This window comes from Artibeus jamaicensis, unplaced genomic scaffold, assembly GCF_021234435.1.
Source record: "Artibeus jamaicensis isolate MK-2021 breed Jamaican fruit bat unplaced genomic scaffold, CSHL_Jam_final contig_3174, whole genome shotgun sequence".
Classification (NCBI taxonomy): Eukaryota; Metazoa; Chordata; class Mammalia; order Chiroptera; family Phyllostomidae; genus Artibeus; species Artibeus jamaicensis.
Genome location: NW_026521738.1, coordinates 5,103,289 through 5,122,050, shown reverse-complemented (window position 1 = coordinate 5,122,050; position 18,762 = coordinate 5,103,289). Strand labels below are relative to the sequence as shown.

At 47.2% G+C, this 18,762-nt stretch overlaps 1 protein-coding gene across 1 annotated transcript; it reads left to right on the top strand.

Annotated features, from left to right (window-relative positions):
- The first annotated feature begins 16,316 nt into the window (after positions 1 to 16,316).
- On the top strand, positions 16,317 to 18,473 carry EGR4 (early growth response 4). Its single transcript, XM_037126251.2, has 2 exons — positions 16,317 to 16,757; positions 17,161 to 18,473. Exons 1-2 carry the CDS (start codon positions 16,628 to 16,630, stop codon positions 18,471 to 18,473), a joined length of 1,443 nt encoding a protein of 480 aa, XP_036982146.2. The 5' UTR covers positions 16,317 to 16,627.
- The last annotated feature ends 289 nt before the right edge of the window (positions 18,474 to 18,762 follow it).

Genomic DNA, 18,762 nt, shown 5'->3' with positions numbered 1-18,762 from the left:
AGAAATTGCCCCCAAACTCAGCAGCTTAAAACAACAAAAAGCATTTATTATTTCATACAATTTTTATGGGTCATGAATTCAGGAGCAGCTTAGATAGGTGATTCTGACTCTGGGAAATTCTCATAAAATTAAAGTCAGGATTCTGGCCTGAAAGGCTAACTGAGGCTGGAAGATCCACTTCCCTGTAGAACACCATTGACGTGACTCCACTGTAGGAACTCGCAGTCCAAGTGTCTTTCCATTCCATAGTTTGATCCTCACTGAGGATAAGATACAATTGGGGCAACCTGGACCAGCACTCCTCCTTTGGACCAATTACTTGCCTCAGGGAAAATATAAAGAACACAGGTCTGGTTACTGGGTGGCACTGCTATGATGTGGGGGCAGCTCCTAGGCAAAGAGAAATTGTGGGCTGGGTACCGCCGAGGAGCTCCCTATCACAGGGCCCATCATGAGCCATAGCACGCCATCTCATTACAGCTCTGGCGAGCAGAAAGCCAAGCCAAGCATTTCTTCATCTTGAAGATCTTCCTAATGTTACCCTGTTCCTATGTCCTGCAACACCTTGACCAGAAAGAAAACAATCTTTCCAGTGACCAGCCATGAGGATACCCAGAGCCCAGAGGGTAATGCTAAGCATGTCCTTACTTTTCACTTAATATAGCCCTTCAGTGCAGACGGAGTCAGCCTTAAGTCAGAAGTCCAAATTCCTTCTTCTCCCTCCCTTTTTTCTTTCTGCTCTACTGCTCCCAGCCCCACCCTTAACAGGCCCCCCAGGCTTTAGACTGTGGGTTCCATTCTAACAGAGCCCCCTGTGGTCAATGTCTTAGAGACTGCATTCTTTTAGTGACAGATGGAGCCTCCTTATAACACTTTCAGTCGGCATAACTTTAGGTCTTGCATATTCTCCAGAGTAAAACATCTATAAGACAAACAGGCCTTTATCCTGCTAATTCAAATCATCACCCAGAATTCAATTTTACTCTAAGAGACCCTCTCCCAACAAGGGCAAAGATGAACTAAGGGGCTCCACAAAACCTATCATTTTTTTCATCCCCTCTTCAAGTCTGGGTGTGTGTCTTATGACTCCTACTTATATCTGTAACTGTGAAACACACACACTCAGTGCGGGGAGGACTGACTAATGGCAGCATGTGTCACTCCGTAGAGCAGCCTCGAAATCATGAACCTATCAGGAGAAAGTCACTCGTGGCCATTCCACCCTATGACAGAGACTGAGGGAAAAATACTAAACAGTATTGGAGAGGAGGTGGGCAGGGAATGTGGGGTGGGGATCTTTTAGTCAGCCCGGTCCTATCCTAAAGATAGAATCTCTAGAGTATGACAAAGGAAGTTACATCCAAATTGATGGGTGATGGCTTCTAGATGAATAAGATCTCAGCTATATTTGAGCTTCTCTTAAACATAGAAAATTATGCCACAAAAAGCAGAATTTAATCTGAGCTTTATGCTCTGCCAAGTGAAGCCATTTAAGGATATTTCAAATGCTAAGCCTGCAAAACGGATTTTTGCCCTATTAGTGACAACAGAGACAGATGAGAAGGTGATAGAACAGGCCAGGCCCTTGACTCCAGATCTGACTTGATTACAGCATTGAAGGTCACCTGGGGTGAGGGAAGGTGAAGGGCTGGCACGAGGCAACCTCATGGTTAGATGTGGGTTGCTGCCAAGGGCCTAGTTTTGTTTGGAAATTCTGTAGGTTCTTATTGCTTTATTAAAATAAATGCATTGAAGTAAGTTATAAATGAGGATGAGGGTGAACCGAAGAAGACTCAGTAAGCCCTCAGCACCTCTGTGTTCTTATCTATTAAATGGGATTTTTTAAAAATGTCTAGAAAATACAAAGTCACAAAAGAGTTAACATCGCTACAATCCTATCACGTTTTGGATGTGGAAATTATAAATGTCTCTTCCAGCACACTCCAAATCCTGGAGGTCTCAGTAAGTTTGAGGCAGGAGCTTCCTAACTTACGAATTGCAGATACAATAGGGAGATCTTCAGCTTTCTCAGCTCCCTCCATCCACTTGGTAAAAACTTCCCTTTAAAATCTTCAAAAGTGTTTACACACATATACCATATTTTGCTGTGTATAATGTGCACTTTCTTGCCCAAATGTTTGAGGGAAAAATAAGGATGTGCAGTATACATGGGTAGTACTATCTCCTTACCCATATAAATGTTTTTAATTCTTTTATTTATGCTCATGCGTTAAAAGTATAACTGTAGAAAGCAATAATGATATCCATATGCAAAATCATACCCTGGAATACAATAATCAGTTTTGTTTCTAAATATAAATAAATGAATAATTGAATTTTAAAAATTTAAATGGAAGATTTTTTTCCCTGAAAGTTTGGGCCAAAAACATAGGTACACATTGTACATGAGAGCACATTATGCATGGCAAAATATGATGGTTGCCGTGCTGTGAGTCAAAGTGATGTCAATAGACCCAGAATCTGGAACTCCCATGAGCTTGCAGAAATGAATGGGCCAGCCATTAATAAATGAATGGGTGGTGAGTAAACCGTGGGGCCAGGAATAACCTGTACCCCTCTGGCAAGTCGTCTGGCCAAATGTGCGTTGTGTCTAATGTGTGCTAAGCCCTCTCCTGGCCTCTGAAAGGGCTGCAAAGATGAACAAGAGCAGGTGCCTGCCCTCAAGGAGTGTGGGGTCTTATTGGGGAGATAGGTGTCCACACAAATAACTAACTCATATAAAAATGCAAAACTTGAGCAAGACTTAAAAAGGAATGGGAACAACATACAGTGAGAAGGGGAAGAACTAGTCTGCTAGAGAATTTGGGTCACCTGGTGCTGGGTCCTGGAGGAAAAGCTGGGCAGAGCCTTACTGGAGGTCTATGAGCGAGGGGCTTGGGGAAGAGAGAAGACTTGAAGGCTTAGAAAGGGTGGGTGAGAAGCAGCCAGGACAAAGTGCATGGGGAAGGGTAGCCTCTGAATTTGACCCACACTCCTGGGCTTTCCAGAAGGCCCAAGAGTCCCTAAACGTAAGGCCACTGTGGCCAAAGTGATAGGAGAGCTGGGCACAGATGCTGGGAAAGATGAGGGGTTGCATCAGCCCTGGGACCTGCCACCCGGGGAGGCTGACTCTGGACAGACAGGTCTAGGGTTAGGTAGCGGGCTCCCAAGTTGGAGAGCCAAAGCAGGGGCTGGGTCAGGAAACTGGTAGGAAGGGTCTGCACCGGGCATGGGAAAGCATAGAGCATAGAGTAGAGTGGTTAGGAACATGAGTCCAGAGCCCAACTTCTGCATCTGAGTCCCACATCTCCCACTTTCTAGCTCCTCAATCTTGGATTAAAACACAAACTCTCAGCTCCTCAGATTCCTCATCTATAAAATGTGGACAGTGAAATTACCCACCTCTTAGAAATGTGATGAGCAGGCAGTGAGCTGGCACATAGAAGTGCTAGCACACAGTTAGCAGTCTATATCAGCTAGGATTATTCTCTAGCCATTTGACCCGAGTGCCCACTCTATCCCCACTGAGTTTCCCAAAAATCCATTCATTTTAACCCAGATCCAATTCATTCATTTGGTCAAAACATGGACTACTGAAGCCAGTGGATTTGGGGCTCAGTCTCTCCATGAATACAGTAACACTTCTACATCAAAGATGGAGCAGACTTCTAGCACCAACCCCACCCTAGTGGTGGGCCAGCCCTTGGAAAGCAGGTGCCCTGCAGGAAGGCAGGGACCTCACTCATCCCCCCACTGAACAATCACTTTAGACCCCACTGTGCCATCATTCTTTAATTTTCTAAAACAAGTAGAGATTGAAAAATGTTTTCAATCACAAGTGTCAGTCCCTCTTCTTTCCACGCACCATTCCCTCTCCTTCCGCAGCTCCCACAAAGCTAACACTCCAAAGAAGGGAGTGTGGACACTCCTGCCGCTCTGGAGAAAGCTCGGCCTCTGATAACACAAGAGATGGGAGGCTTTTGAAGGCAGCAGAACCACAGGCAGCAGGGAGCTCGGAGGCATAGGTGCTGGCAGCCCGTAGCCTGTATGAGGAGCTGCCAGGAAAATGACTGTCTCCAGGGTGAGCCAACACAGCCATTCAGGAAAGGAGCAAATCAGAACTTAGCAACGACCTAACTGAAGACTGTCAGGCTCACCTCTCCCACTTGCACCCCCAGCTGGGCTCCTGCTCCCCTGGAATGAGGCTTGGGGGGATTCACTGCTGGTGCCCAACAGCTGGTGAATTCTGCTTACGTGTGTTTCCCAAACAGTCCTGGGAGACTCTGGGTCTTCCACAGTGGTGGAGGTGTGGAGCTCAACAACAGGGCTGCAGTAGTGGAAATATAACAACCCAGTGATGAGAGAGACTGCCCAAAAGTGCTGTCCGGGGAAGTGAATCAGCTGACTCTCTCCTTTGGAAATAGTTTGCGCTTGGGATGATGACTGATTCTTCTCTTAATCACTGTCATTGAAATAAAACAACCATAAGGGCAATGGCAGATTAAACAAGAGAAATTAAGGAACCCACATACTGATAGGATGCATTTATGAAAATACAGTGGGTTGTGGGGTCCTCACAACTTGCCCGCCAAGTTTGCAGACCACTTCCTACCTTAACCTGCTTGGTGACAAAGTGGAGTCCATGAGAAGTGGCTCAGTGGGCTCTGTTCTCTCCTTACCAGGACGATGACCCAGTTGCAATGGCCAGAGGACCGGGAAAGACATGGATACAGCAGGTGGAGCCCAAGGAGATTTGCTTTGGCAAAAGGCTAAACTTAGCATGGAGAAGAAAATGAGAGAGAGAGGGGGAGAGGTTAGCCAAAGAGATGGGCCCTCCAAAGGCAGGAAATGCGGGGATGCCCACAGCAGCCCCAGAAGGCCAGAGAGCTTGTCCATGGCCACAGCAGGCCTTGGAGGAGCACCCTTTCTCCCTCGGACCAGAGCCCACCTTGAACTAACCTCCAGTCACTTTGTTCCCCTTATTTTGAGAAAAATATATTTGATGCAATAACCATCTGTGTCAGTGCTATTTGAACATATTTTGTGACCTTTTATTGTTGTTGTCTTGATGTGGACTATTTTCATTGTTCTTCTGTCCTCGTCTTTATATTTTACTGCTTTTCTTTCTAATTTCCAGGCTCTAGTTCTATCTTCTCACTATTTTTCCCTTTTAACCTTCACATTTTATGTATTAAGCTTTATCCTTAAATGCATTTGTATTATTTAAAATTTGAAACAGAGTTACGTAAAATAAAATACCAAAACCTCTCCACACGCATTTCCCCAGAGTTAAACACTCTTAACGGTTTAATGCAAAGGCCTTCAAGGCCTTTCTCTAGGCACATTCAAACACAAACACACCAGAAACACACACGCGTGAATCTAATTGTTTGTTTTTCAAAAATAGGATCATTCCACGTCTGTTGTTCTGTGTTGCTTTTAAACTTAAAAATATATAATAAAATAAAATGTAATAGTAATCACTATCATAAATAATTATACTTAGGTGCCCCTCATTCTTTTTTAATGCCAATGTGGAATGTTATAAAACTCAAATGTTTGCTGGTCTGAAGGGTAAAAATCTTTGTCTCTTATATTTCATTGTTTGATTTGCATTTATTGTATTAGCAATGAGGTTGAAAAATTTTTTGTCATTTATCATTTGTATTGTTCCTTTTTTTAAGCTGCCTGTTATATCCTCTGGCTATTTTTCTATTAGGTTGTCTCTTTAAATTTACTTGTAATCACTTTTTCAATATTAAACCATGTCTATTACATAAATAGAGACATTTTTTTCTCCAGGACTATACTTTGTTTTAAATTTTGTTTATGATGCCTTTTGTTAAACAACATTTAAATTTTTCATGTCAAAAAACTTGCTAGTCTTTTCTAATATGGCTCTGAGTTTTATTTCATGTTAATACCAAGATTATAAAAATATTCTTCTATACATTTTTTGCAATCTTACAGTTTTAGGTTTGTTTTTATATTTTTGCTACAACTGAAATTTACTTTTGAATATCTCATAAAATATGTATTCTACCTTTTTTTCCCACAGGTCTACCCAGTTCTCTCAATGCCATGTATTCAACGATCAAATTTTTTTATTTTTGTCATTACTATGAAATTCTACTTTTACCATATTCTAAATTCCTCATGTATTTAGGTTGGGTTTTCTTTCTTTTTTACTATTCCACTGATCCACGTGGGTATCCTCACTCTAGCCTTATATTATTTTAATAGGTTTTGATATCTAATAGAGCATTAGTCATGATTTTAAAAATTCTCTTGATTATTTCATATTATTCCAAACATGTTTTAGAATTTGTCAAGTTGCACCCTGATTCCTAAAAGAAACCCACACCTTACTGGCATTTTTTAAATTCCTGGGTCCATTTCTAGACTCTCTGGCCCATCGCATTTCCCTCCTCCCCATGATAACCCGCTCTCTCTGCTCTGTGGCCATAGCCGGTCCTGACGTTGAGCAGCATGATTCCCCCCCCCCGGCCTTATTCCTTCCAAAAAGCATCTTAACTACTCTTGGTCCTTTGCATTTTCATAAATATTTATAATGAATTGGTCAAGAACCATCAAAAAAGTATTATATTGTGTTTGTTCACATTATCGGTGAATTTGGGGAGGTCTTCTATCTTAAAAATTCTTAATTTTTGATATGTGAAAATGATGTATCTCTCCATTTAATTAAATCTTTGTGTAATATGTTTCAATAAAATTATCAATTTCCTTATAAAGATTTTACTATTTGTTATAGTTATACTTCAGTACCTCATATTTTTGTTGTTTTGGGAAAATAATAGAATTTTCAAAATCCTGTCTGGTTTTCTTTTCCTTTTACATTCCATTTTAAGGCCATGCTTTTCCCAAGAAGGCCCTCACCAAGAACTGAGTACAAGGAGGGTACTAGGGACTGGCCATCTCTTCCCAGTGCAAGTCTTCTCATGGGCCGTTTTTGCCTAGAACTTGTCCCTGGGTTTACTGAAACTGTCAGATGTGCCTCGCAGGCTGGGGCTCTCCTGCCCAGTCTTGCTTTTATACCCCACATGTGTTCCCTCCAAATAGACCCCTGGCACCCCTAACTCCATCTTAATGTCTGCTTCACTGAAAGCCCACCGTCACTGACACAGTGATATATTTATAATACAGATTGAGTCTTCTTATCCCCAAAACAATTTCCCCCACTTATTCTATTTTTAACCCTCTTCAGGAAAATCTTATAGTTTTCTTCATATTCATCTGGAACATTCTTGAGTTTATTACTAGACTTTTTAAAGGTTTTCTTGGCAAAAGTAAATTTGATCTTTTTTTTCATACTTTTAAAAATATTTTTTAAAGCTTAGGCCACAAGAATTTATAACTGTTATATCTTTTCACTATCATTTATTTCTAAATTATTTCCCTTTTGACATCCTCAAAACATACAAACATAAAAGCAAACACCAATAACAAAAAACCTACTTTCCTCAGTAAAAGAGTGGATACACAAACTGTGGTACATTCAAACAATGGAACATTAGTCTGTGATTTCAAGAAAAAGAATACTGATACATGCAAAACATGAGTGGATAAATCTACTGACACTCTGTCGAGCAAAAGAAACAAGACACAAAACAGTACACGCTGAATTACTCCGTGTCTATTATGTTCAAGACCAGGCAAAACTAATCCAAAAGGATAGAATTAAGAAAGGTGGTTATCTCAGAAGAGACTGTGTCAAACTACCTTGTCCTTCCCCCGCAGTCACATGCATTACACCTTTCTGTGACAATTTGTGGAAATGGCTGATAAGCAAAGTCCTCAATAAATATTTAGATGAATGAATAAGTGAATCAGTGAGAGCAAGAATTGGAAGAAAAAGAAACATTCATAACATTCAGGTCATGGCGACCAGTCCCACCCCCACGTGAGGCGGTGGCCACAAAACACAGGGAGCATCTATGGGCAGTGTGATCCGCTGCTTCCTAACTGGAGAGATTGCTTCTCACATCCTCTCATTGCTGCAGTAAGTGCCTGTGCTTCAACTGCCTGATGTGTTCTTTCTAGCTCTTAATCCTCAGCCTGTGAGTAGAGCAAATAACATGCCCCCACTTGGCAGGTGAGAAAATGCAAGCACAGAACGGATTGGTAATTTGTTCAAGTCACAAAACAAGCTAATAACAGAGGTCAGGTAGAATCAGTTTCCCTGACTCCTGGGCTGGAGATCAGTCCTCCACAATGGATTCTCTAGGAGCCTGATGGCCACATGTCCCTGGTTTGGCCTCTGGGAACTGGTGTTTAGAAGTCCCAGTGAAGTTCTTTTCATTCCCTATCTACCCTGTAACAGACACCCGCTGTACAGCTTTGATAAAACCAGTTCTGTTCTGGGCCCCTGCTTGCTGCTGCCCGGGCAGGGGACCCCGGAGCCCTCCCCCTCACACCGTGACTTAGTAAAGATCCCTGCTGGAGTCTTCACACGGCACACTGCATGAATGTGTGGGACACACTGGTTGCCAAGCTGAATATGGCTCCAGATTATTCTAGGAAACAAATACATTGTTTTGCTCTGGATTGCAGGAATTGCTAATTAGGGATTTTTATTTCGGGCTGTGTTCCTTGGAGCTAGCAGACAGATGGAGTAGGCGACTTGGTCCCGGGGCATTGTTTAGCAGCGGGAACTCACCGTTTCTGCCCCGGTATGCGAATGCCAGAGCCCATTGCTACCCGACGCCTGCCCTCAGGGCTCTAGGTTGAGGCCTCTTAGAAGGCTTCCTGGCTCCCAGTGGCTTCCTCTTCTCCAACAGTGGCCCTCAAGACACAGTCAAAAGCCCCTAGCATCCCTGGCCAGAGTGGCTCAATTGGTTTGAGCGTCCTCTACACATGGAAAACCCCAGTGGTCTTATCAGCTCTATATTACCCTGCCCCCTAGCCAGATAACTGTCTTGGGAAGGACAGCAGAGGTCTTTCCTACCTGGAATTTGAGAACAGTGATCTATTTTTCCCAGCAGGTTGACATAAAGTACATAGAATCCTCCAGTGGCCGGGGTTCCAGGCATTAGCGAGAAAAAAGACGAAGCCCTGAGAGCATTTGGAAAACTCTTGGCCCCTGGTCCCACTAGCTCTTGAGAAGGTCCCAAACCCCTTGCAGGCTGATTGTTTGATGCTCCTTTGGATTCTGGGAGCTGATAAATTCCGTTTCTTTTCTTTTGTTTTCTTTTCTTTTTTGTCTAGGCTAACTCAGGTTGCATTTCTGTCCCTTGCAGCCATAAGTCTAGCCTAAAGGTTCAGGGACACGCAGGCTATGGCTCAATGGCCCCACTGTGGTTAAACTGCCAGGATATTGTGGAGTTATGTTGTCAGATCCCAGTACACCAACCAATCCACTTCAAAGCACTTTAGGGAAAACTATTGCAAGATGGGGAAGGGAAAAGATAGAAGACAGGGAAATGAGCCCTGGCTGGTGTGGCTCAGTGGATTGAGCACCAGTCTACGAACTGAGAGGTCACCAGTTCAAGTCCCGGCCAAGGCACACTCCCAGGTTGTGGGTCAGGTCCCCAGTTGGGGGTGTGCAAGAAGCAACCGATAGGTGTTTTTCTCACACATAGATGTTTCTCTCCCTCTCCTTCTCCTTCCCTTCCCTTCTAAAAAAATAAATAATGTTTTAAAAGACAGTAAGATGAGTTCAGGTGAGAGAAAGCAGGAGGAAGCTGGGGCAGAAGAGAAACACTCCAGGAGGGTTTAGCAGGCTTGGTTTTCCCCCCAGTTCTATTCTACGGCCATAAACTTCTCAGTCCACCTCCTCAGCCCCTTTTTCACCTTCTCGACTCATGAACTGAACATCAACCCTCTGAACACCACGACCTAAACAAATAGAATTATCAAGATGCAAGTCCATTATTGCTCAAAAAGGGAAAACCAGGCTTTGATAACAAAGGGGTGATGGGAAGCTCCTGTCAAATGCCAGGGTGGGTGGTGCTGTGAAGAAGTCACATGTCCATGGCCCTGCCTCTCACCCGCCTAAAATCCATCCTGGTCACACCTCTTCTGTGATCACCTGCCTCTCGGCTCGGTCCAGTGTGCGCTTTGTCCAAGGTGGGATGTAGACCAGAAGACAAGAGAAAGAATGACCTCCCTCTCTTCTGTGGGGAAAAGAGCTCAGAAGCTGTCTTCGAAGAATCTAAGAAGCTTTTCCCAAATAATTGGCCCTCATCTTGTTCTCCTTCCCACCTCCCAATGACCCCAGCTGGAAGGAACGAAGGCAATGAGGGTGCAGCAGCTTTCACCTCCACATCCCCACCCCAGTCCCTGCCGAACAGCCTCATCTCCAGTGCCCGCCACAGGGTTGGGGAGCATGAGGAAGCCTCGTGCTCAAGTGTCTGTGGGAGAAGCACTAGGCCCCTATGTCACAGAAAAGGGAAAGCAAGGGCCCTTTGAAAAGATTCTTGTTCTTACTAAGAATTTTTTCAATGTTAAGTAAAATACCACTGGAATACCTCTTTCAGTTGGCTCTCATAGGCACCCTCATCTGGCTCTTATAGGCACTCCCCAAAATTGGAATGATCTTAGAAGTTTTGACAATATAGATTATGATTTTAAATGTTTTGCCTTTTACTAGAAGTTTCACTTTTTGGAATCTATCCTAAGGTTATACTGTAAATTCAAATCCTGGCACCATCACTTACTAACCTTGTATGACTGGACAAGTTTCCTAACTTCCCATCTATGGAATAAAGAGAATAATAGTACTCATCAAGTTGTCGAGAGGAACAAATGGTGAGTGTATGGAAAGCTCTCAAGCCCAGAACGGAGTCTGGCAGACTCAGAAATAAGTGGAAACATGGGTCCTTGGAATGCCCCGTGTCTTAATCATCTAAGTACTGAGCCGTTAAAATTGTACACTCCCAAAAGGTTCTCTTTACTTTCTTAAGCAGACGTTTATTAACCATCGTTGGGAAAATGGTGTGTGCCAGACCAAGTCATAAGCACTGAAGTGGTGAGTGTGGCCTGCCCCCAAAGGGTTCATGGACAAATACTGGAGAAACACATCCAGTCACATGCCAAACAGATTTCATTCCAACACCGTGACAAGAGCCGGCAGCAAGAAGTGGAGCCGCAGCTGCAGGAATAGCCCAGACCTTCTCTGCGCCAGCCAGAACCCGCGCTGCACTGCACGTGCCCACTTTATCCCGAAGGGAGCAAACACTTCACGGCTGTGTCTTCCAGCCTACCAGTGTAGTAAGTGTATTAGAGAAACTTGCTCCTCTTGTTTGAAGAATTCAAACAGTGAATATAGTCAAAATAAAATAGAGAATTTAAAATCTCTTGTATTGGGGGGGAAAAAAGCTCTCAATACCTGAAAAACGGTGCTCATAGTAAGTGGTATATGTTAACTAGCGTACTGTATTATTATTACCCCATCAGTGCACCGAGTATATGTAAAAGGCTATGCACAACCCGATTCTTTATAACAGTGAAAAACAAGACACTATCAGTTAAAAAATTATGTAGGTCTACATAATGAAATACTCTGGGGCAGTTGTTAACAGTACTATAGATTAGTCTGTACCGTGACTAGGGGAAAAGAAAAACCATCTAAGGCATAATGTTAACTACAAGAGTGTGTATAGTGTGGTGCCATTGGTATAAATAGTGATGATGGTAATGGTACTGCGACTGAATAGATGAATATTGAATGAATGTGCAAGAACTATAAGAATCAACCCAACAGTATTTAAATGTATATATTTGGGTACAGAATTGGAAAAGATATTTTCATTTTTTTTGCATTAAAAATTTTAACATGTTTGCCTTTTCCCGATGAGTCTATATTACTTTTGTGGACATTAAAAAAAATAACAACCACAAGGACTCAAACCATAAACCAATGTCTGGCTGTGGGCAGGGAAGAGGGAGGGGACCGGGAAGGACCCTGATATGGGTCCCCTCCCTCAGAGACAGATGATCAGGCTCGTTCTGCTCTCGTGGCCAGTGAAGCCCAGGGGTACTGCTAGGGGGCCTTGAATTGTGTAGTCGTGTATTGCAGAGGTTGCAGTTGGAGGCAAATTTCATCTCTGCTGCAGCCTCGTCCTTGTTCCTTGTTCCTCATTCCTTGTTCCTTTGACGACTGGATCCTGCCTCTGTCCCTGCTCTTAAATAAGTCCTTTAGGAAGAGAAAAAAAGGGGGGGAGTGGAGGGGGAGGGGGAGAGAGAAGAATTGACAGGAAAGAGGGGGGAGAGGAGAGGCAAGAGAAGACTGAGAGGTGCTGTTCCTGCATCTCCATGGCCCCAGGAAGAGGGATGTGGAACCGTTCCCCTGCTCTGTCAGGAGTCGCCATGGAGACTGAGTGCTGGCCTCTTCATGATTAATACGCTGAGGCAGCTGTCTTCTTGGAGTCTTTTAAAATACATACACTATTATTTGAACACAATGATATTTAGAGCAGAAAGATCAAGGTGGGTGGGGGAGGGGCAATAGCCTTACCAGAACGACCGATGAAGGCTGGGCTTACTGATCTCCCCCTGATCTCCCTCTTCTCCCTCCCTGGATCCAGACCATTCGGCGCAGCATCAGCATCTGAAGGGCCCTCTGAGCGCCTGGCACAGGGCTGTGCTCAGTGAATATTTGATGAATGAATTTGTTCATTCATTAATTCACTCACTCATTGTCCAGTATTTGTCTGGAAAGTAAATTCTCCTCCCCCCACCTTTTGCTGTGGAATTAGAACTTTCCTCTCACTCCACCCAAAGGCTGCACACACACACACACAACACCACCACCAACAACAACAACACCTTCCACACTAGCTTTCAAGGACCTTGTAGGCACTCCTCCTCGGTACATGCCTGATACGACCCATGGCGTTGTTATCCATGGCATCATTCCAGGGAATTCTTGCAGGGATGGGCACCAGCCAGAGTTTACACATTGTACCCTACCTGAAAACCTAGCCAGAGAGCCTGCACATAAAGTCCTCCTAGAGCGAATCCTTTTGTAAAATGAATGGCCTTTTCCTAAATTATCTTGTGGAGCAGGCTAGCCTGGGCTTGACTCACTCCCACCAATGAATAGAAGTGTGGCCATGAGCAAGTTATTTAACCTTTTCCAGTCTGTTTCCTTATCTGTGAAATGGGTCTACAATTCATTTCCCCACAGAGCTTGTGTGATAATTAAATGGTATGTTTGTAAAGTGCTCAATGTATGTGATTTCTCTTTTTACCATTGTGTAAAGTTATGTCTTTACATCTGAAGTGTGAACTGAAGCTGAGCTCATAGGTCTAAGCTCTTCTTTCTTCCATCTTCTCCCAATGAACTTTATTCTATCTGGGTCCAGAACCTCTGTTTAAGCTGCGAAAATTGGGGGAGGAGGTATGATAAGAGGGGCTGTTTTGTGAAGGACTACAAAATGTCCATTCCCCCTTCATATTTCCTCTTCCTCCTCAAGACACCAAATTCAGATGCAACTGTCCTCCACAGGTAACCATCTGTGTGTGAGAATGTGCGTGTCGGTGTGTCCACTGAAAGTGAGTGGTGCCCATATGGGCGTGTGTGCCAGCCCACATCAAGAGCACAAGCTGTGTTCCCCATCTCCTCTCCTGCTCACTCCTCCCTCCCCAGCTCTGCCCTCAGGAGTAGCCTCTAACAAGAGAAAGTTGGGGGGGAGTTGGACCCTTGCCTTAATGCAGACCTAACCCAAGGGCCCTTGGCAGAGAGCAGCAATGGCCTGGGAATTTACCAAAGGAGTAGAATTAACCATGACTAAGATGGAGGAGGAATGCTGTGGCAGAGGGCAGAACAACAGAAGGGATAGGGAACCTGGGGATGGCCAATCTGGCCCGACGGGGAAACCTGGGGAGCCCTGGACGCCTGCCTAGCCAAACCCCTCTGCTCCCCCTCCCTCCCAGGCAGCAAAATGCCAGAATGGATTTGAGACATGTGTGCCCTGCATGTCTTGTGTGGATTCACCTGGTCTTGGCAATGCATTTGGATTAGAATCAAACTCGGGGCTGAAATAGAGTTTAAAATAAATAGTGTTCTGTGTGTCCAATCCTTACAGACATGTGCTGGGTTTCTGTGTTTCCTACACACACACAAACATATGCGCTGCTAACATAAAACTATATCCGTGGCATTTGTTAGAATATGCTGCGTGTGCATGACTCTGAGAAAACCTTTGTATGATTTCCAGACACCAGGAGATGAACATGTGTCTGCATGTGTGTTGCCAGTGATCATGTGATGACATATTCCAAGAACACATGTGGAGGGTCTTGTGGGTTAGGGAATGGGCAGCGAGGCATGGCACTGGGTCTCAGGGTCCAGATAGAATAAAAACAAAATCTGCTTTGTAGTCCACAGTAGCTACTTAAGGAATGAAAATTGAGAAGCTGAATGAATGACTGTTTGGATAATGGACATTGGACGAAAGGCCTGAGAATTTGGTGGGGCTTGGGGATTCTTTACACTCTTTTGAAAAGGAGAGTATCAGTCAGCAAGGGAGGCTGGGGGATAACACCACCGGTCATGCTGCAGCCCGTCACCCTGAATGGCTTTGTTCTCATTCTCAGGAAAAAGGAGACCCAGGCCAGCCCTCCCCACTGTCCAGCACCCAGAATCCAAAGAACTGATGCTGTTTACAAAGAAAAATATGCTACCCCATGTGTTCAGTTAATCCCCTAAATTGGTTCCAGAAAGAAGTTAAGTGAGCTATAACACAAAATAAAATTAAATGAAAAAAAAAAGATGAGAAAATAAGACAGAGGGAAAACCACAGCAGGGTAAGCTCGGAAGGGTAGGCACCCCTCTCTGTGGCAGACATGTGACCAAGATTAACAACCCTGTTAAGGTTTGTTCTTCTGTTTTCTTAAGTTTTTCAGAAGGAGCCCAGTGATTCCTGATTCTAGGGGAATTTATCCCATGTGTTGCTGGGGACGGCATCCCTTCATTTATATGAAGGCAGAAAAAAGCTCTAAAGAATTCTCTCATACCTTGTAGGTGAACAAAGAGAGAGTAGGAATTGGCCTTACTTCGATGGTGGAAAATTTGCCAATGGTCCTTCAAAATTTTACATAGCATTTGACCCCAATTTACACTTAGGGCAATTTATCCCACAGATACGATCAGATATGCTCAGATATAGTCGAGAACGTTAAGTACAACAATGTGAGTAAAAGCCAAAGGTTGGGGACTTCCTATAGGATCATGGACAGTGGACATATGGCCCTCCTTTCACAAAGGAGCACTATACAGCCTTAAAAAAGAGTGACTGCGTTCTGTATGCTTGGACATGGAGCCATTTCTCAGCTATTATAAACAGGGAAGTTACACTGCAGGGCAGTGTGTATTCTCACCCAGCGTGAGGTGTTCCTGAAAGAATAAACAAGGTTCCATGTGGCCTTCGCAGGAGGCAGGTGGGTACAATGAAGAGAGACTTTCACTTCTCAATTGGGAATATAACCTTTGTTACTAAATGACTTTTTCCTCTTACCATTAGCCAGTAGTATAATCCTTTATCATTTAAATGTTATTTTTCCTAGAATAAACTTAAAAAAAACTATTTAGAAAATTAGCCCTGGCTGGTGTAGCTCAGTGGACTGAGCACAAGCCTGCAAACTAAGGGATCGCAGCTCAATTCCCAGTCAGGAAACATGCCTGGGTTTCGGGCCAGTTCCCAATGGACGACACGAGAGGCAACCATACATTGAGATTTCTTTCCCTCTCTCCTTCCCTTCCCCTCTAAAAATAAATGAATAAAATCTTTAAAAAAAAAAGAAAATTAAAAACACACGTGTAAGCAAATGACGAATAACAGCAATAATCTCTCTGGCTTACTGAGTGCCCCAGAACCTGGAATTTATATGCTCTAACGCAGTTGCTCTTTATAACACACTTATGTACACACAGACACATATCTCCATTTAACGGGTGAGAAAACTGACGTTTAGGGAGATTAAATGACACATAGTTGTGTCATTTAATGCCACTAGTAAGTGGTAAGGAGTGGATTCCATCCGCAAACCGTGAAATCCCCAAACCCATGCTATCTTTCCCCTCCGTCCTCCCTCCTCCGCCTCCAGGCGGAAAGTGCACTTACTGGACGGCGGTCCGCGCGCGCGGCGCAGCGACCCAGCGAGGGGCACCAGCGGCCCTTGCGCGCACCGGGCTCCGCGCTTGGGGAGCGCGCGCGCACGCTGCGGCGCGGGCCCGGCGGCGGCGGCGGCGACGACGTCACGGCCAGAGCTTTCCTTTTCGGGAGTCCCCGGCACACATCCTGTGTCCATGTTTGGGCATTTACGTCACGGCGGCAGGGCCGGGGCCTCCCGAAATGGCAGTGGCCCCGGGAGTCGGAAGCCCTGAGCCAGCGCTGCCGCTGCTATATAAGTGGGGGGGCCGAGGTTTGGGGGGAGCCCGGCTGCGCTTTGAAGAAGCGACGAGCAGCCGCTTGAGGCCGGTCCCAACGAGTAAGAGCACCACGGCCCCCTGACCCCTTTCCAGGAGGTGAGCGCCGGGAGCCAGGAGCCCGGGCGCCTGGGTCTGCGAGGCGCGGGGCGCCCCGACAGTCGGCCTTCCCCTCCGTCCGCGCGCGCCCAAGCCCAGCAGGCGAGGGCCCCGGCCCCCCGCAGCCGCCGCCGCGCCATGCTCCACCTTAACGAGTTTTCCGGCCCCGACGCGCTTCTGGTCAAGTCCTCAGAGGGCTGTTGCTCGGAACCCAGCACCGAACTGCCCCAGCTGCCCACCAGGGACTCGGCCGCTGGCTACACCGGAGGTACGGAGCGCGGCCGGGGTTGCTCAGACGGCCGCGCAATGCGGGGGCACACGGTGCCTGAGAACAGACAGGGTCTGGGACGCAGGAGGTGTGGGGGTAGGGATCGTAGGAAGCTCGGGGGAGTCTCGGGGTGCGCACCGCCATTGGCACCCCCAGCGGGCCGCCAGCGCCTCCACAGGGAATTGTGCGTGTATCAAGGTGTCCTTTTTGCCTCTGCACGTGTGTTTTGCGTATGCATGTTTTTGTGTGCGTCCTGGGGTGTGTGCTGGCTCCAACAGGATTAGAATGTGCAAAAAGGCATTTTATATGTGTCAGGGCGCACCAAGGGATCCTCGTGTAAGGGCTGCAGACTCTGAGGCGCGCCCTTTTAGGTGCCTGGAGTTGATTCCTGCTCCTTCCTCAGCAGGTGACTTCTTGAGCTGGGCTTTGAGCAGCTGTGGCACCGGAGGAGACTTAGCCGACTCCTGCTTCCTGGAGGGCCCTGCGCCCACACCTCCTCCCAGCCTCAGCTACAGCGGTAGCTTCTTTATCCAGGCAGTGCCCGAACACCCGCACGACCCGGAGTCACTCTTCAACCTCATGTCCGGCATCCTGGGCCTGGCACCTTTCCCCGGCCCCGATGTGCCAGCATCCCGGTCTCCACTGGACGCCTCTTTCCCCTCAGGCCCCGACGCCTTGCTGCCGGGCCCCCTGGACCTTTATTCCCCAGATCTGGGAGCTACCGCCTTCCCAGAGGCGTTCTGGGAGGCCTCGCCCTCGGCTGGCGCCCCGTCGCAGTGCCTGTATGAACCTCAGCTCTCCCCACCCGACGTCAAGCCAGGCCGCCGGGCTCCTCCGGCCTCCCCAGTGCTGGACACTGCCTCGGCCTTCAAAGGTCTCTACGCTCCCTGGGAGCTGCTCTCTACTGGGGGCCCGGGGAGCTGTAGCTCGCAGGGAGGCTGCCAAGCCGCCTCCGAGGCCCGTTTCCCCCCGATGGGAGCCAAGATTGAAGATCTGCTGTCCATCAGCTGCCCCGCAGAGCTGCCGGCTGACTCGACCAACAGATTCTATCCTACGGGGGCTTACGACGCTTTCCCGCTGGCCTCGGGTAATTTAGGGGAGGGGGCCGAGGGCCTCTCCGGGCTCTTGACCCCTCCTAGTGGGGAAGGAGGGAGTAGCGGCGACGGCGAAGAGTTTCTGGCCGGAACGCAGCCTCAGCTCTCCCCACTGGGCCTCTGCAGCGCCGCGGCGGACTTCCCGAAACCTGCGGTGGCGGACATCCCTGGGAGCAGTGGCGTGCCCGAGCCTCCGGGGCCGGCGGCCCCATTCCCCCCAGCAAAGGCGCGGCGCAAGGGGCGCCGGGGCGGCAAGTGCAGCGCACGCTGCTTCTGTCCGCGGCCGCACGCCAAGGCTTTCGCCTGCCCAGTGGAGAGCTGTGTGCGCAGCTTTGCGCGTTCCGACGAGCTCAACCGTCACCTGCGCATCCACACGGGCCACAAGCCCTTCCAGTGCCGCATCTGCCTCCGAAACTTCAGCCGCAGCGACCACCTTACCACACACGTGCGCACCCACACGGGCGAGAAACCCTTTGCCTGCGACGTGTGCGGCCGCCGCTTCGCGCGCAGTGATGAGAAGAAGCGGCACAGCAAGGTGCACCTCAAGCAGAAGGCGCGCGCAGAGGAGCGGCTCAAGGGCCTTGGCTTTTACTCATTGGGCTTCTCCTTCGCCCCCCTGTGAGGAAGAAAGAGGTTTGTAGATTGGGGCGCCGCTGCCCGGCGCGCGGGAGAAGACGAGACCCGTCCCCCTCCTTCGCTCCTCTTCCCAGCCCGCCCCGGGGGCCAGCCTCTGGTCCAGCTTCAAAGTTCCCTTGAAGCTCCCGCCTCACACTTTCCGTTCAGCACCAGCTCCGTGGACAGCTCCCGTCGTCCAGGCTCTCTTTCCGCGTGAGCTGCGCTTGGGGGAAGCCCTGTCGGGCCACCCAATGAGCAGGCATTTCTTCGGGTTTCAAGGCCACGTTTTGTACCTG

Bases quoted from the DNA above. Each gene is read 5' to 3' on its own strand.
- EGR4 (XM_037126251.2), top strand. From the start codon at position 16,628: ATGCTCCACCTTAACGAGTTTTCCGGCCCCGACGCGCTTCTGGTCAAG. The intron at 16,758-17,160 runs GTACGGAGCGCG...CTCCTTCCTCAG, and splicing joins GGCCGCTGGCTACACCGGAG to CAGGTGACTTCTTGAGCTGG.